The 25,999-nt window shown below is 40.1% G+C and overlaps 1 protein-coding gene across 1 annotated transcript in view; it reads left to right on the top strand.

Annotated features, from left to right (window-relative positions):
• The window catches only part of LOC149223097 (putative calcium-binding protein CML13), an 82,231-nt gene extending 56,650 nt beyond the window's left edge, over positions 1-25,581 (top strand). The window contains exons 2-7 of the mRNA XM_089385760.1: positions 9,161-9,290; positions 9,384-9,420; positions 9,537-9,564; positions 24,749-24,901; positions 24,989-25,091; positions 25,294-25,581. Of these exons, the coding sequence (XP_089241886.1) occupies positions 9,161-9,290; positions 9,384-9,420; positions 9,537-9,564; positions 24,749-24,901; positions 24,989-25,091; positions 25,294-25,355 (513 nt within the window). The 3' untranslated portion in view covers positions 25,356-25,581. The remainder of the gene's footprint in view (positions 1-9,160; positions 9,291-9,383; positions 9,421-9,536; positions 9,565-24,748; positions 24,902-24,988; positions 25,092-25,293) is intronic.
• The last annotated feature ends 418 nt before the right edge of the window (positions 25,582-25,999 follow it).

A 25,999-nucleotide genomic window follows, 5' to 3' on the forward strand; every position in this document is an offset into this window, starting at 1 on the left:
CGTAGCCTCAGACTCCAAGAATAGAGAGGAAGCAGGGCAAGTGGGTAGAGCAGACATTGAGAGAGGCCCAAGAGTATGTTTGGTGCAATATTCAGTTAGACAGAGCAAGGCTCCTCAATGCTATTCTAGGTGTATGGCGTTGATGAGTGAACTGATTGAGGTTGAACCTGCCAACTTTGAGGAGGTGTCCAAGCATTAGGTGTGGATGGATGCCATGGTGGAAGAATATTCTTCCATCATGAAGAATAATGTGTGGGAGGTTGTGCCACAACCAGTGGGCAAGTAAGAGATTGCCTCCAAATGCGTGTACAAGATCAAGCATGCTGCGAATGGCAGTGTGGAGAAGTTCAAAGCCCGTTTTGTGGCTAAGGGATTTTCGCAGAAGGAAGGGATCGAATATGACGAGACCTTCGCTTCGGTAGCCATATAGTCATCTATTAGGGCTATCATTTCTATAACAACACAGATGGGTTGGAGGATTCACCAGATGGACGTGAACCTCAATGGTATAATTGAGGAAGAGAACTACATAAAGCAACCGAGGGTTTTTAGGTGCATGGGAGGGATTCCCATGTGTATAGGTTGAAAAGAGCACTATCTAGGCTCAAGCAGGCTCCCCAGGCGTGGTATGTGTGAATTGACAATTATTTGCAAAGCGTGGGCTTCACCAAGAGTGAGGCAGACCTGAACTTGTACTACATTCAGGTGAAGGTTAAGTCTCTCATATTGATGTTGTATGTTGGGTCTGAGGAGCTCATAGCGCACTGTAAGCAGGATCTTGTAGAAGAGTTTGAGATGAAGGATTTGGGGTTGATGCACTACTTTCTAGGGTTGGAGGTGTGGTAGAGAGAAGGAGAGATTTTCCTTGGTCAAGGGAAATATATAGTTAAAATATTGAAGCATTTCAGAATGGAGTACTGCAGATCCATGGCTAGCCATTTGTGATTAACAACCCACCCACCTATGGGTAGTATGTCTAGGAGAATTTTTTTCTCCTAGACAGTCCTTAGCTAACAGCTAGTAGCCCCTTGTAGCCACTAGATAGCTCGATTTTCCATTATCTCCGCTACTTGAGCCAGCCATGTGGTCCCTCGCCCACTTGTTATGATTGTATGTTTGAAGGTGGGCCTCCCGACCCTGAAGGAATGGCTTTCACTGGTGTAGTTGAGTAATTTTCCTTACTTTTCATGGGCACTTTTGGGCATGGATTTGTGGGGAGATTCACCGGAAAGAGTGGGGTAGGTCTGTATTTTTTTCTCCATTCCCCAATTTCGTGGTTACACTTGTATCCTAGTCCCATGGGATCTCCTTTACTGGCATTAGCTTTAGGTTTGACACTACTTGGGAAACCCTGACTTTGGTTGCTGTCTCGCTTCCCGACACTACATACATCGCCCCCTTCCACTCATTTTAGCCCTATTCATCTCCTTTCCCTTTCGGGTCCACATGTGTCCACATAGGGTTAGCCTCCCCCTCCCCTTGTCCATACTTTGGGATGGGCCTGAAACGATGCCCCAGAGGTTGATGCAGCTAAAAAGAAAAGAAAAAGCATAATTTGGTCACTTTCAATAGGAAACGTACCAAAAAATGAAAAAGGTGGTCGGGACATACAAATTTAGCATGTGGGCCAAAGCCAAACGTGAGCTCTACCCATTATCCATGGCCATCACCCTAGTTCCTATGGGCCCTAGATGAGCCCTCTCCATCATTAAGGAACCCATGATTGTCCCAACTCTTGGTGGGCGATGAACCTCCCACCTTAAGGGGGTATCCACTACTATATACTACACATCATGCTCTCATCCCCTGGAGCCCTGAGCAATTATGAAGGGTGGAAAAACAAAGGCCGAGGTAACTCATGTATCATGATTTTCTCCCTCCTATACTCATATACCTAGGTGTGGGCTTCCCTTATTATAGCTACCTTTGTACCATGACATGTGGTCTGGATGATTCCCTTGATACCCATTTTGTTTCATTACTATATCATTTGTCACTTGCCACTGGAGGGATGTACCATGGAAATTCGCCCCCCTTTAAAGGTTGAAACCACCTAATGGGGTCCTTGATTAACCCCCTGTTGAGCTTGGAGACACTTGTACATGTTAAAGCCCACTATGGAAGGGCATTTCACCATGAAATGCCCCTTTGATTCCATGACTAGTAAGATCTTTTACTTGATTATTATGATGGTTTGTTGTATCGGAGGAGGACAAGATGCATTGGATCTTATTCAGGATTGCAGGTGCTTCTCCATTTGGGGCTTGGTCTCCTTATACGGGGTCCTAGCCTTTCAGAGGGCCATATTAGCACTTGTAGGGTGTGTTGAGAGCCATGGGTCTTGTTGTCGCACAAAATGTCTAGGCACTGCGACAATAACTCATATCGAGGGCTGTCACACTAATCTCCAATCACTCTGTTTTAGTTGTCTCCCAATAGCAAACTAAGGGGGGTAGACCATATGGAAATGAAATGAGAGAAGATTGGTTGGGAACCAACCAATCTGGGAGACACAACTAAGCAACCAATACTTGTTTTAGATTGCGCAAGATTTTGAAGGATTCAATTTGATTTGAGGAAAATGATACCAGTGCCTTGTGGAGTCAACTATCTTGCGAAGGAAATGAAGTCCAAGTAAAGGATGGGAAACTGTTGCTGAATGATTCAGCTATATGCAAATGCAAAGTGAAATGTTGTGATGTGTAGTACTAGAGACTTCATAAATTTTAGTTAAATGAGGGCCTAAAATATGAATTATTCTAAGTTATGTTGTGAGTGTTGTTTAACTTAAGGCTCAAAAAAATGATGATCGTAATGTGAAAACAAGTACTTATACCAGCAATGTAAAATGTAAAATCTGCACAAGTAATTACTGAAATGTACAATAGGACTGAAATGTAAAATGCTGGAAATAAAACACTTTAAATTCAGAAATCCATTTGTATGAGGTACTCAATCAAAGATCATTAGATGCATAAGTAAAACTAGATTAGTCCTACTTGCATGAGCATGTAAAAAAAATAAATGTATTTCAGAAATTAAACTAAGTGTTTAAATTTAGATTACATCAATGAAATATCAGTCTAGTAATTTGCTCTTAAATCAAATGTTAATGCCAGCAATATATTCTAAATCAACAGTCCTATAACCATGCAAAATTCAGATTTCTTCTATATATAACAACAGAAACTTCACTTAACAATTCAAAAAATTTCTGAGTTTAACTATTTCTAATCTGCTGATGCATTTGATCTAAAAACTCAGAAATAAATTACTGAACAACAGTGAAACAATGTTTAGAAATTAGCATGCAAAAGTTACTAAAGATAACTTCTATTTCTGCAATGTACAACAATAAAAGATGTAAATTAAATTTGCTGCTAAACTCCAACTAATTTCAAATTTATGCCAGTATTAGCCTTGCTTTCAATTAGATAAATGTAATGAGGAAAGGTTAGAGGGTGTGCACTAGTCAACCCTTAGGGGCTTGAAGCTATTTGGAGACAAATTGCCCAAGTCACTGAAGATCTTCAACTCAGAATTTTTTTTGGGAAAATTTTGTTAAAATTTTTGGGAAATTTTTAGGAAAAATTAGTGAGAAACCTTTGGTGAAGGAGGGGAGGCTTGAGGGTGGAATGCCTTGAGGCTGAGTGATAGAGTTGAGGGGAGGCGAGAATGAAGAGGGGAGGCCGAAAATGGAGGGAGGCCGAGAATGAAGAAGGGTGGTCGAGGATGGAAGGGAGGCTGAGGAGGCTGGAGGTGGCTAGCGCAGAGCCTCAAGGCCCTAAATAAAAGTTTGCCCACGATCTTCTTGAAATTTCTCTTTAACCTGCAAACAAAATGGAGATGCCCTCTGGGGCCTAGATCTGTCTCCAGAATCCACAAAAATCACCTATAATCTTCAGATCTATTTCTTCACAAACAAAAGATAAAAAAACCCAAAGCATGTATATACAGAAATATGAAATACCCAAAACCCCAATAAGTTAAAAATTTGATATTTACAAATCTACAATAATATTCTACAGATCTAGCAGATCTACAGATCAAAGCCCTCTATTAGCCAGATCTTAAACAATTTTGCACAAATTTATAAAGAAACTGGAAATTTTAAATAAAGGTACAAGCCCAAGAAAAACCCTGCAAATAAAATATTTTGTAAGATGACTTCAAAAATTTAAAATAATAGGGTCTTTAGATTCTGTAATCAGAGAATCAATTGGTTCAGCTGAGGACTTCTCCAAACGCCCAAATCTTGAATGATAACTTCTGCACACTTAGATCTGATTGTTAGAATAATAGAGATTCAAAATGACCATAAAATCACCAAGAAATAGAGATACCTACTACCTCTATCAAATCAAAATGATATTTTAATAACCCAGAAATTTGTGCAAGATACCTGTGCACAAATCAATCCTCAAAGGCTATTATTCAGCAAATACAAATAAAAGCAACAGAGTATTAAGAACAATATTACCACATAAATCTGAAATAGGAACAACATGGTCTGAAACCCCAAAGTCTTTGCATTTTATAAACCAGAAAAAAGTTACAAGAGCCTTCTTAAAGCAAGTACACGATTCAAAAATCGGATCCAAATAATGGAGAGAGGCCTCTCATTTATAGAAATTCTCCAACGGCTAGTTGGCTTGATCTCTGTTAAAGAAATTTCAACCGTTGTTGAAGATCAAATGATCTTTAATCATCACCGTTGAAATAAAGTTACTTTTTGAGGAAATTCGAATTTGACTTATAATTTCCTTTTAATTAACTCAAAAATGATTATTTTGAGTTAATTGTCTCAAAAAGTTGACTTTGACTTAACTACTATGGCCCAAGGGTCCAGAATATCTTGAAATTTCCAATATTCCCTTGGCTGGGGACCTATAAAAATTAGTGAGACAAAAAACCTCATAGGATAGAAATCATCATCAGAAAGTTAAATTTACCTAGGTTGATACATACATTTGTCTTACTAGGATCATTTACATTACAAAATGCATAATGGGTTTACAAAACTCCAGTGTAGATATAGTTGATAATGATGAATTTGTGGATCATCTAAGTGCTCGGACATGATGGAAATCCACGTGCGAAAAAATGTACAACTATGGGGTAGTTGACATGGAGTGGTCAACAAGCCTCCACCATAGCAGAGAGTACTTCATGGATCCCCAACACCACTCGTTGATTGCTCGTGTTCTACCTTTTGGATTAGGATTATGCACCTGGTTCACAAAACCAGCTCCACACATGGACCATACACTTGGCAGATGTTCTAGGGTCCAGAGGATGTCTCCCGCTGCAAAGGGGGAGCTTATGTCATCATCCTAGCCCTTATAGATGGTCTACAAGCATTTTCGATCCACTTGGAGACCCATGAGGATGTCCTTGTGCCCCTACACCCACTTGGGAGCACCACAGGTTCTTGCTTAGAAAACAAGGGGCTAACCCCTTGTCCACTATGTTTGGAGTCCAGTATTACATCATGGCACCCCTTGGACTTCATTAGGCCTCCTCAGAGGCCCAATGGCTCATATATTGATCATTCTGCCCTCTTGAGAGGCTTATTCTTATGTTATTGAGATATTTTGGTGGGTTTGTCACCAAAAGTATTGTTATTATGCACATTATTTTATTTTAGTGGCATTATTAGTCCAAATTAGGCCATTCGAATCCTTTAGTGGATTGTATAAATAGAAGAGAGGCATTCTCTCAATCATCATCACTTGGATTAGATTATTTGCTCTTGTGAGATTTTCGCTATCCCTTTTGGAGGAGTTTGGATGTTATGGATGAATTTTGATGTTTGGATATCTTTCTCTTATCTTGGAGCTTCATTATTGGCATAATATGATGATTGGATATCCTCTTTTGCACATGTAAGTAATCTTTTTGTGTTAATTCATGTTATTTACTTTGTCACATGAATGTTGCTGGGATTTTCGCTATACAAGTCTGAAATTTACTGCTTTCTGGTACGAAGTTGTGGGTGTTTTGATCTTTTATAGCGTTGCATCATTGCATGGGCCATGTGTGAATGGGTGAATGTTCCTAGAGATTATTTTGTCAAAATACATCTTGATAAGTCATCAATTATTGCATATCGAAGTATAAAGATCTCAAGTCGCTGCTCTCGTGTCCTAATGCCATAGGAAGTTGCTTGAAAACCTCCTTGATTGGGTAAAACCTCTTCCAAACCATAAATTCTCCTTACTCCATCTCTCCCAAAGGACAACGCACTAATCCTTCCATAAGGGATCACTTTAAAAAACATATTTTTTTCAAAAGACCTCAATCTCTTGTACACTACTACGTTGGGGTTTCCTCAGGCCCTCCAAATTTCAGGAAATTACAAGCCCTAGCTCGAGGATTGTTTCCTTCCCTAGGTTTCCCTTGTTTAGTGACCTCATTTGGATCATTGCATTCTATTCCAAGAAGATTTGTCCTTTGATTCTCTTTTCTTCCACAACTAAGTCAAGCCCCTCCTTGAGTGACCAATTCCACCTACCTAACCTAATTTTGGGTCCACTTGGTCCCGTGTGGTCCCATAACTTTATAACTGCAATTCCACAAAGATCGCATAAAGATCAAGTCTCCATAAGGATTTCTAGGCTTGGGAAAAATCTCTTCAAGATACATTTCCAAACCCTAGCCTCAAGAATCCTTTTAGCCCTTCCTAGAGAGCCTATTGCCTTGAATTTCCATGCAAGAAATCCATACAATTGAGTCTCTCTTGTGAATAGGCCTTAGAAATCACTCTCTATCCATTTATAGATCCATTCTTCCTAGTGATTTCTCCTACACTGGGTCTCCTCCCATCGGTGAAAGTTTGTAAAGAGTAGGGAGCCTTAGCTGAGGTGACAGTGGGTCATCGCTCCATTGCTTCCCTTGACCTAGTAGTTGCTCTATAGAATCTCCTCCTAGGACCCCTGCTAGTTTGAGCGGTAACATGACCTACTAGAAGAAGATCGATACTTCTAGATCATAGGCAATGGACCCTACCTTGTATAGACAGTTGATTGGTTCTCTCATGTATCTGGCCAACACTAGTCCAAACATTTGTTTTGCAATGAACACACTCAGTCATTTTATGGTAGAGTGTAAGTGAGTGCATTGGGTAGCTGCAATGCATGTTCTGAGATATTTCTGTGGTACAATAGAGTATGGGCCGAGGTACACTTAGCAAGATGGAGTGAAGTTGGAGGGGTACACCGATGTGGATTGGGTAGGCAATACAACTGACAGGAAGAGCACTCTTGGGTGCAATTTCTATTTGGGATCATGAGCAGTCTCTTGCTACAATAGGAATCAAACGTCAATTATGTTGAGTTTTGCAGAGGCTGAGTACATTGCTGCCAGTATGGGAGCATGCGAGGTTATTTGGCTTTGGAAACTCCTTGTTGGACTTTTTGATTAGGAGTTGGATCTGGTTGTCATTCGCTGTGATAATCAGAGTTGTATTAAACTCTTTGAGGTTCTAGTATTCCATGACAATTCGAAGCATATTGAGATCAAGTACCACTTCATCAAAGATTGTGTGTAGAAGGGGTCAGTAACGCTGTAGTACATTCCCACAGATGAGCAGGTTGCATACATCTTGACGAAAGCCTTAATGAAAGGCACATTTATATTCTTCAAGGATAAGTTGGGTGTTATGCCGAACACCTTCCTCGCTAAGAGGGAGTGGTGAGATTGTAGCTGGGTAGGTGATTTTGCATGTATCAGTGCCATGACATGCAACGAGTCACCTTAATTATCTCCTATGACAGTTTATTAATGAATTTTCTAAATCCAGACTTTAGACAGAAATTTAATTGCTGTGTACTTTTTTATAAAAAGGGAAAATAAGTTAACAACAAATTAAGTCATAGCCATTGATCTTGGTAAAGTGAGATATAATCTCAACAGTTGAGAGCCAAAGGGGAATGCACATTCAAAAAGGCTCGATTTAGCTAGCTAGAGCGAGATCAGCAGAGAGCCCAAGCTTTCTCTTTGGCCAAAAGGCCGAGTTTCTTTGTACGCAGAAGTTTTTTGTTGGGCTGCACGTGTGGGTGTACAAGAGTCGAGTGAGAGAAAGAGGGCTGAGATATTTCACTGGGTATTTGTGCAAACAAATTCTTGTGTAACTGCTGTATGAAAATATTTCTCTTGAGGCTGAATAAGCGGCCTAACGTTTGCTGGTTTTCCCCACTTTGGGGTTTTCAGGGTATATCTGTGTTATTTTTGTTGCATGTGATTGGTTTAGAGTATTTTTTGCTTACGCTGTTTATTTGGTTAAAAACCTAGAATATTTATTGCTACAAATCAGATTAGAAAGCATTGTTTATTTCAGATCTGTGATTATTTGTTGAGACAATAAATTTGTAACTGGGTTTAAAGAAATTAGCATTCGTAAATGGTTGTGACAGCTTTTGTCCCTCTTGATGACAATGAGAGAGCATGCTTCCTGTAAGTTGTTTAGTTAGAGAAATCATATCTTTCACAGAGAGGGTATTTGTGATATAACATATATACAATTTACACTAGTACAATATAGCGGGCAGGATTCCTGGTCTTCCTGTTGGACCTGGGTGCTCTTAGCAATGGAGCTGATGATATATTTGAAGTCTCTTCTTACATGCCAGCCAATATCACATCACAAATTGCATTCCTCCCAATTATGTGTCTGGATAATAATGCATAATTACCTAATGCCCATTATGCTAGACAACATAATGCTAGAACTAAACACAAAATTAGGTTCATTATAAATCTATAATCTTTTTCTCTCGTGATTCATGCTGGTTTCTGATGGGCGCAATTGATGAGAAAACATACAAGGATATGCACTTTTGCAGGTTCCAAATTTTTTACTTAGATCCTTGTTGAGTATATCCAGGATAATGGATCTATAGGCTGTCTTTCCATTTAAGCATGCTAAAGTCGATACCATATGCTTTGTTTCTTTCAAACTATAGTTCTCTTACTCGTTTCACTAAGAACTGAGCTTTGATGAATAAGAATGTAACTCATATGTTTCTTTATGAGCGGGTATTACTTCAACACAGGAATCATGTCTTGGGTGTCTGGTCATTGAAGGGGATTTTTCTTTTTTCTCTTTTGAATTGGAAGGTTACTTAAATGAATCTGTTATTTATGTATTTTGATATAACAGTCATCACATGTTAGACTCGGTGTTGGAGCTTCAAGGCGTGAGAAACGCAAAGGCCGCAATCATGGATTGTCTGAGCAAAAAAGACAAGAGATTAAGGAGGCATTTGAATTATTTGACACTGATGGGTCAGGTATGGCCTTAGATTTGATTTTGATACTATTTATAGCAAACGATTTGTTCATGGTTTGGCTTGGATTTGTCTCATAAAAATGTTTCATTCCAGGTACAATAGATGCAAAGGAGCTGAATGTTGCAATGAGGTATGATTGTATGATTTTGGCTTTATGGGGAGAATAGATACCATTACAGTGTTACTCTAGTTAACCTTAACATTGATATAGATAACAATTTTGTTAACATCAAATATTGGTTGCAGGGCTCTCGGGTTTGAGATGACAGACGAGGTAAGCTAACTGTCAACGACTCTTTCAAGCTTTTCCTTCTTAGCAGAGTCACTAATTTTGAGGTTTTTATCCTTGAAACTACACCATTGATGCTCGTTGGCTGTTAAACCTTGGAAAAGGAATTGAACAGAGCCTTACGGGCATAATGTGCAATAATTTTTTTATGGTCTTTGTAATATCACGTTTAGTTTTTTCCACTGGAGAAATCGTAATCTTTCATTATAATTGAAAAATTACATGTAGTAGATGCCTTTCAGCATATGCTGTACTTGCCCTTAGCCATCTCTGTGATCCATAATAAAAAATGGTGCTCAGTTTTTGTCAAAAAGGATGCATGTATCATTCTTCACCACGCAGGGTGTTCGGTTTTTTGTCTGATAAAAATATAAACATAGCTGTTATCTACAATAATTTACATACACCACGCAGGGCGATGTCCTTTCTGTATGGTCTGGAGATAAAAACAAAATAAACACTGAAAATAAATATATACATATGTATAGTCTGTGCATGATTCACCAAAAAGCGAAAACTCAAAAATTAGGGACTCTCTGCCTTGTGATAAGTCTGATCATTGTATGGCTTGTGATAGTATCGGTACTCATTTGTACCCCTTTGTTCCTGTATCATCCACTCTCCTCGGGGAAGTATCGTGGCCTCCTTGGAAAGCCCGTCAGCACTGCAGTTATGTTCCCTATAAATATGTTGACAAGAAATAGAATTAAACTGTGCTTTGAACATGTTTACTTCATCCAGAATATTACTGAGAGATGTGCATGAAAAACAATAATATTATTGAACCAGTTAATAATGATTTTTGAGTCTCCATAAATGTTTAGATCCATGCAATCATGACCAAGTGAAAAATGCAACAGATGGCGAAGAGTGATAAGTTCTGCGAAATTATTTGTCCCATGTCCTAGCCCCATCTTGACTTTAAAATAGTGTTGATCAGAGAGATGTAGAATGAAACTGCTGCCACATCCTTGGTTCTGTGCAGCACCGTCAAAGTAGGCCCAGGGAGTGTTTTTATCAATGGGAGTAGGGGCATGCGGTCTCCTAGACCGAGGTCTGGAGGGCTCAGGCAGATCGTGAAAGGCAGATATAATCTGGGCCGAGATATGCGTCCATCTAGTTGCTCTGTCATCAAATATAATCTGGTTTCAGGCCAGCCAGATATGCCAGCGTATTAGTAGGGGAAGGCATAATTGTTTTGTACCTCGATGCAGATTGCAGCAATGTTCCCATGCTCAGAAAATATTTTCACCCTCCCATTTTCTAGATAGATGAATCGAGGAGGAGATAGTTTGCCAGAGATTGCTTAGAGTTTCACAATGAAGAAATAAGTGTTCTGTCGATTCAGAAGATTTTTTGCATAATACACACTAGTGAGGGCTTTGGAAAGAGCGATGTGATAGAGATTCCCTCTTGGGGACCTTGTTCCTGAGAACACACCAAAAGAACAATCTTGTTCTCGGGGGAGAACTGAGCTTCCAGATGCTCTTCCACCACTCTGGTGTTTGCTCAGGATGTTTGTGCGAAATGAGACTGAGGTAGCCGGCCTTTGGGGAATAAATTCCATTCTCTGCTAGGCACCAAACAAGTTCGTCAGGTCCCTCCTTAATCCAGATGTGAGATTCACACAGAGTATTTATATATTCTTGCCACTCCCGATGCCATTGAGGAGGAATATCAAGCTGTTGGGCAGATTTCCATCCTTGTGAGAAAATGGTGGTGTTCCTTTGATCAGCTATGTGTGCAAAGACCTTTATATAATGTGAATTGAGGTGTTGAACGAGTTCTCTCGGCAGCTGAAATCTTCCTCCCCCCGCAGTCCAGGGATCTAGTCCTATGCGAGCTTTTGATCCATCATTTATTTTCCAGACAAGATTATTTCGGATGCTTGGTAAGGAATGCAGAAGAGCCTTCCAAACTGATGATATACCTGTTCTTGGCCAACTAGGCCTGCGAACCCAATCCATGATTGGGAGAGGCTAAATGTACTTGTAATAGGAGACAAAGGTCCATAGATTCTGCCCTGTCAATAATATCCAGCCCATTTTTGCAGCTAGGGCTTGTGCAAAAAGAGCTAGGTCTTTTAGGCCCCAACCTCCCCATTTTTTGGGCAAAGCAATCTTGGTCCAACTGACCCAAGCAAAGATATTTTTGTTTTGATGACTATTCCAAAGGTATCTGCTACAAATCTGTTGAAGGCGGGTGAGGATATCCCTGGGAATCGATGCCAATGCCATCCAGAAAACAGGAGTGGCCTCGAGAACAGATTTAATGAGCACCAATTTGCCTGCTCTGGATAAGTATCTATGACACCAATTTGAGAGCTTTTTTCCAACTTGGTTACCAGCCAAACCCAGTTTGCTATTTTTTGACCGAGTGGCTTGATCCAAAATCCTAGGTATTTGAATCCACGATCAAGGGGGTAGATACAATAAGGAAAGTGGCGCTAAGCAAACCGAGACTCATGGATAGAAGTATGGGCTAAAGTAATGGTGGATTTCCCTTGATTAGCCTGCATGCTAGTAGCCTTTGAGAAGAGGGAAAGGACTTTTGAGAAGGTGATTGAGTCTCTAATGCTTCCATCAAGAAAAATGAGTACATCATCCACAGAAAGGAGATGTGTAAGATAGAAGAAGTCATTTATCTTGAGGCCACATAGTTTGCCATCTCTTTTAGCTTGTGCAAGTAATCTGTTGAGCCCATCCATGACAATCGAAAAGAGTAAGGGCGAGACGGGGCAGCCCTGTCTGAGTCCTCTCTCGACATGAAAAAAATGGGAGGCAGATCCATTGATGAGGACACTGAAAGTTGGAGTGGAGATGCATGCCATAATCCAGGTGATGAAAGCATGGGGGAAGCCAAGATGGATAAGCAACATCTTGATGTAGAGCCAACTAACCTGATCAAAAGCTTTTGCCAGGTCGATCTTTGGGATGATTCCTTTTAGATTTTTGGTCCGGATCGAATGTATAGCCTCTTGAGCCGTACCTATGGCTTCGTGAATCTGTCGATGCTCAAGGAAAGCAAACCGTTCAGGGGCTATATGGCGAGAGAGGATGGCCCTGATATGGTTTGCAATGATTTTGGCAATGATCTTATACAGGCAATTGCAAAGGGAGATGGGCCTAAAGTCATTGAAGGAGGAGGGGGAATCTGATTTTGGAATAAGGGCAATGAAAGTGGTATTGACAACATTGTATATGGTGCCAGAGGTTTTGCACTCTTCCACAACTTTTAACAGATCATCCCCCAAGAGTTCATAGAAAGCAAGATAAAATTCGATCGACCATCCATCCGGTCCAGGACTTTTGTCTTTTTTGAACCATTTCAGAGTCCCTTCAAGCTCGCCAGGAGTAACAGGGGAGTTTAGCTCTTCTGCCTCATCTTCGTTTACAAAACGAGGGAAATGACCAGCAACATTGATGATGTCTGCAAGATTAGACCCAGGTGGGGATTTGAAGAGTTGCTTGAAGTGAGAGGTGCCAAGCTGGGAGAGTTTGTTGAAGGTGTCTGCTACTCCCCCATCAGGTAGGGGTAAGTTCCAAATGGTGTTGGAAACTTTTCTACCTTTAGCATAATTCTGGAAAAACTTTGTGTTATCATCTCCCGCTTGTAACCAGATAGCCCTACTCTTGAGTCGCCATGATTCCTCTCTCTCCTTCAGAATCCTTGCCTTTTGGTTTTCAAGCTCGATTAGGTGAGATTTTTCATTCGCAGATGTAAACCCCAAGTTGCGGTCATCTTGACAGTGCACATATTTCTGATTCAATCTGAGTTAAGGTGAGGTTGTCCCTCTGATTTTTCTCTTTAGCCCAGGTGATGGAGAGGTGCTTGAGCTGGGTCAGGTTATGACAGAAACCCTTTGTTAAAGATTCATGTCTCGCAATAGGATTGGCTTTCCAAAAATCCGAGACCAAATTGATGAATCCAGGGTCCTGTAGCCAAACATGATTAAATTTGAAGGGACCTTTGGGTTTGGTATGGGGTCCAAGGATTTCAAGATATATGGGGGAGTGATCCGAGATACCCCCTGAACCCACCCATTATCTGTAGTGATGCAACTGATTTAAGAGGGGGACCTTTATTAGAAAACGATCTAACCTCCTGGCAAGAGCTGCTTCTCCCACCCTTCTGTTTCTCCAAGTGGGGAGTGGCTTATTCATGGGGACATCTGCAAAATTGTGCTGTTCCAAAAGGTTCGTCATGAATCCTGATAAAGTGTCCACTTGAGCTTGAGATCCCCAAGATTCCCCAAATCCTATGGAGAAATTGAGATCACCCCCGAGAATTATGTGGTCTGGAGATACGAGCGAGAGATTGAGCAGGTGCTGCCAAAAGATCTCTCTCTGTTGACATGGACCATATATATTGATAACCCTAAGGTTCAGTCCGAGCTCCGCTGAGAAGATATCCAATCCTATAAACCCAGATCCTCCCCAGGATGCTAACACTTTGATGGTGCGAGGATTGTGCCCTATGGCTAAACCCCCCGATCGCCCCATAGCATCTATGGCGAAAAATTGCCATCCAGGTTTGAGGGAGGCTAGTGTTCTGGAGATAATTTCGGCCTCGCCCAGGGATTCTTGTAGCATGATGATATCAATAGGTTCAACTTCAAATAATCTGCGCAGGGCTAGTTTTTTGGAGGCACTAGCCATGCCCCTGCAGTTAAATGAGAGGCACTTCATGGGGGAACCCTGCCCGGGGTATTCAGTGCTCTAAGAACCCCTTCCAAAGTGGATTGTCTACCAGAGGCAACCTCTGCCCCAACCCTTTGAATGGCTATTGAAAGATGAGATTTCCTCCCACGGGATGAATGTATGACAGAACTAGGAAGGGAAAGTCCCAATCCTGAGAGGAGAGACGGATGACCATCAATGTGAGAACGGGAGCAAAGGTTGTAATTATGGGGTGGATTCATCCCATCTGAGGATGGAGAGGATGAGATGGTCGGTGAGGGAGGTATGGATGGAACAGTGGTGGCGATGGTGGGAGGTGTAGGTGCAAGAGTACAGTGAACCACAGAAGTATTGATGGCAGATGAATCAAGAGGAGAGCTGCATGAAAAAGAGAAAGGGTGAGAGGACAGAGGAATACCCGAAGTTTTTGCGGCCTCGACAGCTGCACGAGCTCTTGTTAAGGGAGGCGATGGTGTTTTGCAATCTCCTGCTATAGTCCTCAGAGTGCTGTTGCGAACAGGTGCCAGAGGTGCCAATACAAGAGTGCGATTCTGAGTAGATGCAGTAGGCCCCATTGATGTAGGAGGTGCACTCGAAGGATCCTTTGATTTTTTGATTAGTGGGCAATCCTTGAAGATGTGCCCCACTTTGTGATATTTTTTGCATCAAAATGGGACTCCTTCGTAGTCCAGGATCTGCACCCGAGTGTATTTCCCCCATTGTAGAGTGATTTTTTCTTCCAGACCTTCACGCGTGTCCAGGTGGACCAGAATGCAAGCTAGGGTTTGATTCTTAGATTGAACGAAGGTCTTATCATGGTCCAGGTATGTGCCAAGGGCATTCCCAATTCTGACGAAAACCTCCTCACACCAATACTGTAAAGGGAGTCCAGGCAAGCGAACCCATAGAGGTCCTGCCCCAATCTACTCCCACTCTGGGTCGAAAAGGGGGCTGCATCTCTTGAGAAGAACCGATGCCATCTCAATATGCCAATACCTAGCCAGGACCAAGTCTGTATAATTTCCTTTGGCGAAATGAAGTGCGAACCAGCCTCTAGGAAGTACCTGCACCTCTGGCAGATCTTTGAGCATGCTCCCCCAAATTTCTCGCACCCACAGGGTTAGTCTATCCGCTGAGTATGTCCTGCCTCGGACATGTCCAACCAGCACTGTACTTGCCATATAAACAACTTCCCCAATAGCAGAACCTTCGCCAAATCGAATGGTGATGTCCTTTGTAGTAGCCTTCACACACTTAATTTTTCACTTTCCTGCTCGCGGCGCAGATGGATGATTCGATAGCGGGTCTGGTGAGACAACCCTGTCCTGAAGTAGATGGGTCGCTGATTTGACCTTTACCGCAGGTGTTTCAAAACAACCCGACGGAGAATTTGCAGAGATGGGAGGGTTTTGGTCGCAAGATGTTGGGGTTTCCTCAGGCTGTGCCAGAAACAGAGTCGAGCTCGATGGACAGAGGTGGTTTATCGAAGGGTTCGGCTCAAAAGAGGGCGAGGGCGGCGTAATTGCAGTGAGTATGTGTATGGTTCCTGAAGATAAAGGAGGGCATTCAAGAGCAGGAGAATCAATAGATAATGACCCGAAGACGAGCGAAGATGCACGTGTCCAGGGAAAGAGACCATCAGAGCAGTACAAGACGAAACAATAACGGATGGAAGAGGTGAACCTGAGACCAGAGGATTAGGGTTAGGGTTACCAAAAATCACTCGGTCGGGAAAAGGGTCCTTGGTGTAATCAAGCTTCTCAATTTCCATGACATCGCCCATGCTGGAAACAGGTAACCGCCGGCAGATGGAGACAGCTGCGAAGGAAATGGAGGAACGGAACTATCGGTCGTCCGGGTGCCTGCAGTTGGTGAAAGTCGGTGTTGCAGTAAAACACTAGGGTTTTACCCTAACCCTCTGCTAAGCCTCCTCCATAATAGCACGTTTAGTTATATTTTTGTGTTGTCGAATTCTTAAAGAGAACCATAAGGGAAGGATTGTAACGAAGTATCCATGGGGCTAATAGACAGTGAAAAAGGATCAACAAACCATAGATCAACGTAGAAAAAGGTTTTCATGTACTCATATTCATGACTTCTGTTAAACTAGGAATGTAAAGAACATTTCTGAAAATGAAGTTCTTACCACATTGTTCTATGGTTTGAGATGCTTAGCTCAAATACTAGTCACTTGTCTCAAGCCCAGAAACATTTGCTTGCTTCCACTTACCATACTTCCAAGGATTTGATATTTTTCTATTTTTCATGCTGGTCTTTCCTAATCAAACAACTTTGAAAAACAAATTCTACTGTTGAAAAGTGAAAATAACTTAAAAACTTGAACTTTGAAACCTTAGGCAATGCCTGCCTAGGAGCGATAGCTTCCCAGCACTATGGTTGAATTGACAATCCCAACTCTATGGCTGACCCTATGTTGTCTTATCTCCTTGCCAGTAATATTCCCAAGAATATTACTCCTTCGCTATCCTTTACCTATCTATCCTTCGACATGTCAATGGTTCTCCTAGCACACTAGACTAGTTGACTCCAAGCGGCAATGCATGCTTCCTAGATCTTCTTCTCACAGTTCTTTACATGTTTCTAACACAATAACAATTCTGTTTTTTTACCCTTGTCATAAACTGCTACACACCTGCCCAGCTGTCTACTAACTCTTTTGATGAACACCCTTTGTCCTTAACACCTTGGACTTCTATTCTTTGTGAATTACACACACCCTGCATATGTGATATCTTTCCTTCCCAGGTGATGTTTTCTAGTCTATTGCCTTCACACTCTAATCATAACGAATCTGTGTGCATGAAATGTTGTTGATTTGTAAACTATCTGACTTTTGAAACACCCAAATTTTTTAACGGTATACCACTGTATTTTGGTGTAATTTTTGTTGTATGATCCAGCTTGCCTATGCTGACCTGTCCATTTTACAAGTTAAAAAAATTCGATTGGACTCATGTTTAAGTGAGTTAATATCTTCTATAGCATAGATTTCCCATGCTCATCCTACTCATGACAACAGAATTCTTAAATTATTGTGTTGCCTATCTTAAATTCCAAAGTTTCAAAATATTAAGGTTGAATTGTTTTGTATGCTATTGCGGTGCCTATCTTAAATTCCAAAGTTTCAAAGCATTAAGGTTGAACTGTTTTGTATGCTCGTGAAGTGTGGATTTAACCTGTGAAAGATTGCTGATTTCTGTAAGTCGTGATTCAAGGCACTGTAGGATTGGTGAGCTCCAACATGTTAGGTCTCAGAGAATGTGACCGATTAGAAAGGGCCTCGAATTTCATGCCTTGGAAGTGCAGGTTACAGATGCTCATGGAAGAGCTTGATCTATGGGGCATGGTCCAGGGTACCAAAACTGCTCTCCTATCAATGCTCAACAGTGAACACAATAAGTATGTTACTAACGCTAAGAGGGTTCCTCTGGACTCTCTGAAGAATCCCCTAATTCCTCATGTAGTGGGGAAATCGATTAAGGAGATGTTTGAGGCATTGATTCCTGTGTATTGAAGTGTCAACATTCTAGGGATGTGCTTTTGAAGAACAAGCTTTTTTACACATGCATGAGTGATTTAGAGACTGTGACAAGTTACCTCATGAAGATTACTGAGCTTAGAGATCAACACTTTGCCCTTGATAAGAAGAAAGCTGAGAAATTAGTGCCTATTTCAGGAAATGGATTTTCTACTATTAGGATGCTTTTGTTCAAGGTCTTTGCACTCAGGATAAACTCCCAACTCGTGATAAGCTTTTGGGATATCTTTATCCAAGAAGAAATGAGGGAAATAGTTTCAGCGTGAAGTGAAGAGGCACAAGACATTGCTCTCATCAGGAAGATGAAGAAACATGGGAAGAAAGGGAGACCCATGAAGGGTGAGGGGGAGACATCCTCTTCTGATTTTGGTGTGAAGAATGTGAGTGATGTGACTTTTTAGAAGTGCAACAAGAAATGGCACTATGCTAATCAATTTTTAGAGGAAAAATGAAAGAATAAGTGTCCACAAAAGCAAATTGTAGGAAGCGTAGACATGAACTATGTTCACACCTAATCTGAAAGGATTATTGTAAATATTGTCAACTATTTATTTGAGCAAACCAAGAGACCTTGGAATTGGAATCCCACGAGTCTCTGCACTCATGTATAAATTCATGATATGGGTAATGCAATAAACAAGTTCATTTGGAGTTACCCACCTGGCCTGACATGGTATCAGAGCCATCCCCTTTTTAGCTTCCTCCAGCTCCCAATATTAGTTGTTTTTGCTGTAACTCCTGCCATTGTCCTCATTTTTTTCCTGTGATTATTCTCTGCCCTTCTGCCAGAATTCAAATCCCGTTGGTCGAAACCTCTCTCTGCCTTGACTGCTTTAGACGCTGCGTTAACCTACTCTCCAATTTGCTGTTGTTGAAGGGCTCGTATTTTTGCTGTGTCAAGGGTTTGTAAACTGTTGTGTTAAAAAAAAAGGAGTTTGAATCTCTGCTTTGAAGACTCTCCTGCATATGAGACCTGAACGCTGTACACTAAAGCCTTTGCCGGTGCATATGACTGCTGGTTCCTATGCATTGAAAGGAGTTGTAGCTTATCTCTGTGCGTTGAATATTGAGACCATGAAGGCGTCTGACATATGGTATGCGTTGATTACTGTGTTGGTAAATTGACTGTTCATTAGCCATTTTTTTAAAGGCCGTGGTATAAGTCGAACAGATTTTAAGAACTGCGTTGAATATTTTTGAAAACAGTGTGTGTGTTGAATGACATATATGTGTATGAAAGCCTGTTTGGTATACGATGAAGAGTTGATTTGATGTGCTGCATTTAGCCCTCTTTTATAAAGATCGTGTGGTGCACTTCATGAAAATTTTATATGGTGTGCCGTGAGTCCTCTTTTATGAAGGCCATGTAGGGAATTTCATGCCATAAGTGTGTATAAATGGTATACACTTTATTTTGGAAGGTCATCTGTGTTTTGGTGGCTGTATATTAATTAGAATGGCATATAAAATTGATTGAATGGGTATACATGTATCAATTATGATGACCATACATTATACATAATTCCTTTTATGTTAAGCCATACATTCTCCCATTATGAAGTATGTTGTAAATATATTATGGAGATGTTTAATATATGGTGTGAGTAGTAGTGAGGGTTGGATCATATATTTTTATCTTTGGGTTGAGATTTTTTTGGTACATAATGCACTCTTTAATCTCTATAGTGGGAGTAGTTCTCACTAGCAAAGAGAACTACCCTGAGTGGTTCTGGAAGATAAAACACACCCTCATTTTCAGTGAGTTGTGGAAAGTGGTTTGTGAAGAAGAAGGAGACAATGCACCTGAAAAGCCCACTTCAGATAAGGAGCTTGCCATTTGGGAAAACAAGAACAAGAAGGCCTATGCCTTGATTGCAACATCGGTAAATGAAGAGGCGAGTTGCCATATTTTGCCATTTTCAAATGCCTTTGAAGCTTTAAAGAAATTGAAGGAATTGTATGACTCACACTCTGAAAAATGACAACCCTCTTGTCTTAGCATCAGAAGTAAGATCCATTATGCATGATATAAAAGCCACTGGTGTTGAGATAGATATTCCTCTCATAGCTTATATCAAGGCACTATATCCCACCTATTCACATTATCTTGAGTCATTGCAAGCAAGTGGAAACCTTAAGGAGATTACCTTTGACTCCCTTGAGAAGAAGTTTGCTGAGAGATAGAAAGCTTTTGGGAAGAAGACAACTCCTCAGTCTTCTAAAGAAGCTGTATGTCTTGCACATAAAGAGAAGAATCGTGCACAAGATTCTTCTAGAGGAAGAGGTGGCCGAAGAGGTAGAGGAAGGAATAGTTTTAGAGGCGGGGGGTAGACAGTTCCAAGGAGAAAAGTTTGATCTTCATTGCATACGATGCAATAGAAAGGATAATAAATTATCACCAAATGTCCCTCAAGCAAGCTAAGAAGGATAATAAATTATCACCAAAGTATTATGGTCCGTACAAGGTGTTGCAAAAGATTGGTACTATGGCATACAAATTGGAGCTTCCTGCAGCTTCTCGATTGCACCCAGTTTTCCATGTTTCATGTTTAAAGAAGGTTATAGGCGACAAGCTCCCAGTTCAAACAATATTGCCAGAACTTGATGAGGAAGGAAAGATTATATTGGAACTGGAAGTAGTCACAGAAACAAGAACTCGACAGCTACGGAATCGTTCAATTTCAGAGTATCTTATCAAGTGGAAGAACTTATCCGCCGAAGATTCCACATGGGAGGATGAGAATTTCATGCAGAAGTATCCAGAACTACGCAATCGTTGAGGACAACACTTTTTTGAAGGAGAGGGGCATGTTGGGTCCCTATAATACTAGTGATTACCCCATTACTATTGTAGTTATACCCCTTATTAATATTGTTGTGCCCCTATTGCCCCCATATTGTTACTACTGTGCCCCATAGAATCCCTCTATTGTTATTTTTGTCGCTTTATATTATTATTGTTAGGTCGGTTGGATTATATTGTGACTCCTTAGACTCCTATATATAGAAAGGAGGTTTTGTCGTTTGAATCATCCAAGAATTGTTCATTTATGTAATGTAAAGGAGGTTGCCCCCTCGAAGAGGCTGAATTCTAAGGCGTTGATCTATCTTTTCTATCTTTTCTTGAGCTGGTTTCATAACAGAGATCAACTCCCTTTGTCATGACTGCTCCCTCTATCACGGAAGCAAATCGTTCTACCATTGTTGCTCCTTTTGACAAGTGAGTTCTTCCATAGTCATTAGAAACACGATCAACCAAAATTTCTCAGATATCCATACCAAGCTTGAGGTTCGTACAAAGCTTTTTCTTGTTTGCAAACATAAGATCCCCTCTCACATACCTCAAAATCCAAAGGTTTTTCGTTGTACACTTCTTCATGACAATTGGAGCAAATGTTTCCTCATAGTCCTCTCCCTCTTCCTTGGAGAATCCTCACTTTGTACTTCTCTATACTGCCATATACCAAATGCTTGATCTTGTAAATCCACTTTGAAGTCATCATTGACTTTCCATAGATCTCGGCACAATGACATCCTTCAAACTTGCTGGCCTGCCTGCTCCCTCTGAACTAGGAGCCCTTCCAGTGATCAGGTACGATTATAGATGTTAGTACAATTTCTCCCTCCACGAATCACTGACCCTGGGAGAATCCTCTTGCCACAAATTTTGCTTCATTCTTCCAATACTTCCACTCTCTGCCAGAGCCTTGGCAGCCTTCACAATGTACCTGCAATTCTCACTAAGAGGCCCATGGAAGAACGATTATAACCGAACAAAAGAAACAAAGACAAAAAATGAAATGATAACAATCAAGGAAGAAAGATATGTAGTACTTATCTTTGAGGATTGTAGGGAATTGACAACTCCATCTTGATCCTTGCTTTCTTGCAGAAATGAAATCCATCTGCAAACTCATCATCCTCATCCTCATCATCAGCATGTTGCTTTCCTTTTGCTTACTTGCATGAGCCAGGGTTTATTCTTTTAGCAAAAACATTGATCTATGTCTAGCTCTAGGGTTTTATCCATAAACCTTTGGGCTTTTCAAAACTTCTTGTCTTCTAGGGTTTACAAACCCTTAGGCTTCCAAATTCCATTGACACCCTTTGTAAGTCCAACAGGCTTTGCCATATGTAAATTTTCTTTCCATATCCAAATGCCCAAAACCATAGTGTCCCCATGCCTCTGCATATGTGATGAAATCCATCATGTCATCAATCAGTCAAGGATGTTCCATCTTGGTACCAGTCCAAGCAAATGTATCAAGATTAATGGTCCATCATAGCTTTTGTAGGCTTTGTATTCTGCCTCCAGCACTGTGAATCAAGCCATATCTACAAATCTTCAAGGTTTCTCTAGAACATCCTTATGATTACCAACAATATCTCCAGTAAATACTACTTTATAAAACTAAGATGTCTTCATCAAAGAAAGGAAATATAGCAAACCCTCAGCATACTTTGTTACTGCTTATATAGGCAGTACTGGCAATCAATTATGGAATTCTTGCAAGCTTAGCATTGCAACTATGTATTCTCAGCTGAACATTTTCGGCCCTTCCAAACCAAGTAGCTCAACTTTCTCAGAACATTGTAGTAATAGCAATAATTTGTTCTTTTACAAGGACAACTTTAGTTCTGAAAATGACTTGGTCTTCACAAGAGAATTTCGATCTCCAAACTTGATGAGGAATTCGGCCTCTTCTTCATTGTAAACTCATGAATGTCCTTTCAATTACCATATCAAAGAAAATAAACTTTGCCCCATAGCACATTGATAAATATTAAATCATAAACTCTATTGCTTTCAAACTCAAAATTATGAGCCTGTATTCTTTCGATCTCCAAACTTGATGAGGAATTCGGCCTCTTCTTCATTGTAAACTCATGAATGTCCTTTCAATTACCATATCAAAGAAAATAAACTTTGCCCCTGTGCATGATTAGCATAGCACATTCATAAATATTAAATCATAAATTCTCTTGCTTTCAAACTCTAAATTATGAGCCTGTATTCAGTCATCAGTATGTCCTTTCATTCCGCCTCAATTGGTGAACTCAAAGGTCTGCTTCAGAGTAGCAAAGGTCTGCCATTGCCATTTTGTAACATAAATCTGGGTGCTTAAATGTTGGCTATCTGATCCTCAGTTAGAATATAAGCCAACTCAATGTGCTGCTCTGTGATTCCTTAAGAATGAAACAGTGATATATCTGCGGTAAATCCTTAGTCCTAGCTTAGTTCTTCAAGGCTGCTCTTTCACCATAACTCTGATGCCATGTTGATTTTTCAAGATTTTCAAGCCTGATAATTACTTCCAATGATTACTTCATTAATTTGTCTTGTGTCACATTCATCATTAAGCAATTACACAGAAAATCTCAATGGTATAAACAATAAAGCCAGTAATATCATAGAGAGACAGCCAAACAAGAGACACAAAATTTATCATGGGAAAACCCTAACCACGGAAAATCCCAACAACCTTTTCTTAGAGAAATTGTCCAATTCAACAAGAGATACAATCTGATCTTCCACTCAAGATCTATTTCCAGCTTATTAGAAACTTCTGACAGACTTATGCTCCAAAATAATCCATTTAGGAAAAATTCATAGAAAAATAAAATAACAGATAGAAAAAGGTAATGTGGGGAACCCAAAAACTTAACTTTTGCCTATAAAATAGCCCCTTCCCCATTCTAAAACACAAAATTCTGAGTTTCCTATAGCACTCTGGATTTGTAAGTTTGTGACTGTGATTTAGAGTGAAATTTATTTAGATGTTTGATTTTTCTACGTTCCTGGTTCATTGTGTTCTTTGTATGAAATATTTACCTATCTATCTCTCTCTATATCTCTATATATCATTTTCCCATATATGGATCTTGAGTTTTCAGCAATCTGGTGGATTTGCATCTGTTTCCATGCAACTTGGTTGAAATTATAATCAATATCAGAAAATTAAATTAACAGTAGGCTACTTTTCATATATGACATCATTTTTGGGATTATCTGCATAAACTTTAAAGTAAGCAATTAATGAATGACTCATATCCCATGAGCATTAGTCGGAATGACCAAATATCTCAGAATATTGGATATTCAATTAGATCTCACTGCATCTGATGATGCTCGCACAGGTGAAGTAGTAGCTTCAATCCCACTTCTTCACCCTGTGAGCATGATCTGATGCAATGTGTGCTAACATCTAAGGTGGACTACTAGGTATCATGGCAAATTTGGTCATATGGGCCATGCATTGATGACTTACTCTACATAGATAATCCCAAAAATGATATCTCATATGTTGCACTGCAAAAGTTGTTCCCACATTTCTTAAATAAAGAGTCAAGGGAGCTTGCTTTAATGAATGGTTCATAAAGCACAATACTTGCTAAGGTTTTGCAAATGGAGTAGGAAACTAAGTGGGCTTGATTGTAGGGAAATACTCCATGGTTAAGCGTGCTTAAGCTAGAAGGGTCTTAGGAGGGGTGATCTTCCAGGAAGTCCTAATTATTGGGTGCAAGCTACGGAGGTGATAGTTAATGCTATGTGATTCATTTCGCTAGTTCCAATTGCAATTGTTCAACCCTGTGAGCATCACAGGATGCAGTGAGTGCTATGTCGACTATTCAATATGATTAGAAATTTGGCCATTCTAATTAATGCTCAAGGGAGATGGGTCATGCATTAATGACTTACTCTATACAAATAATCCCAAAATGATATATTGTATATTGGATTGTGAAAGCTTCTGAAATGCTTACTTTTCATGTAGTTAAAGAGCTTGTTTGTTGATTTCCTTTTACTGTCTCATTTACTTTGATATATGGTATATGAGATTCTTTATATTGTTTGTGCAAACTCCTTTTTCCTCGAATTTTAAGGAACGTTTGCTTTCCATTTTCATAACTTGTAATTTGGTTCCCGCAGCAAATAAGGCAGATGATTGCAGACGTTGATAAAGATGGGAGTGGCACTATAGACTTTGATGAGTTTGCATACATGATGACTGCAAAAATTGGAGAGCGAGATACGAGGGAAGAGTTGACAAGGGCATTTCGTGAAATAGATCAGGATAAAAATGTAAGTATTTTAATATTTAGTTCTCTTAATGCATGCTTTCATTGCTGGAAGGATTTATGCCATTGGTTTTTCCTCGATGTTTGTTAGGGAAAGATCTCTGCTGCAGACATTCAACGAATGGCCAGGGAACTGGGCGAGAGTTTTAGTGCAGAGGAGATATATGAGATGATTGATGAAGCGGACCGTAATGGTAAGAGCTCCTTTATGATTAATTAAAACACAAGTTACCGGAAGTTAGTACATTTCTTTATTTCAGTCTATTTGCATTTTGAAATATTGCTCGAGTACTTAATTACTACTAATTTTATATAAGTCCTACCAGCTGGCTCCGGGAGGACACTTTGATCTCTCTATCCCTAACAGGAAATTATGTTATACTGTGTTTCATGTAGGCGATGGTGAAGTTGACCCAGATGAGTTCTTCAAAATGATGAAAAGAACCAGTCTCTACTAGTTACTGTGGTTCTAAAGATGTTCTTCATTCTGCTAAGATTGCTGTAAAAATAGAATCTATGCATATAATCCTCATGTTGACTGTGTGTCTAGACTCGAAATTGGGGTTTGAATCTGTATGTGCTTGTTGTAAAATATTTGAAGCAAACAAATGTATCGTTCTCTAATTGGTGATTTGTTTTTTCCTAAACTAAGTGCAATAGAGCAATCTGTTTTACTGGGGACAATTCCATGGGCCTTTTTCTCTATACCTCTGTTTAGATTCTCTTCCCCGCATCTTTTTTATTTGACCGTGAAAAATGAGCACCAATACGTCTTGAATAGCTAAATTTCAGAAGCACTGCTGTTAAAACTCTTCTTACCATATTCAAACGAAAATGAACTGTAATTTTTCTCATTCACTTGTAGTCTATTAAGTATTGTGCCTTGGAGCTTTACGGAATTGTGCCTTCCAATTACAGGTATCATGCTTGATGTTATCTAATGATATTATCAGTAGTGTGGCATCCTTAGTTATGATATGGCTATTTGTCCTGCAAAACATCTATTGTAGGATGTGCAAGGATGTCACTATTAATGTGGGAGAAGACGAGAGGCATGATATGAAGGCCTTCTGTGGGCTAAAAGTAAATAATCAGCTATTTT

This window comes from Pinus tabuliformis, chromosome Q (assembly GCF_031772625.1).
Source record: "Pinus tabuliformis cultivar Carrire ecotype Pingquan chromosome Q, CPIR1, whole genome shotgun sequence".
Taxonomy (NCBI): Eukaryota; Viridiplantae; Streptophyta; class Pinopsida; order Pinales; family Pinaceae; genus Pinus; species Pinus tabuliformis.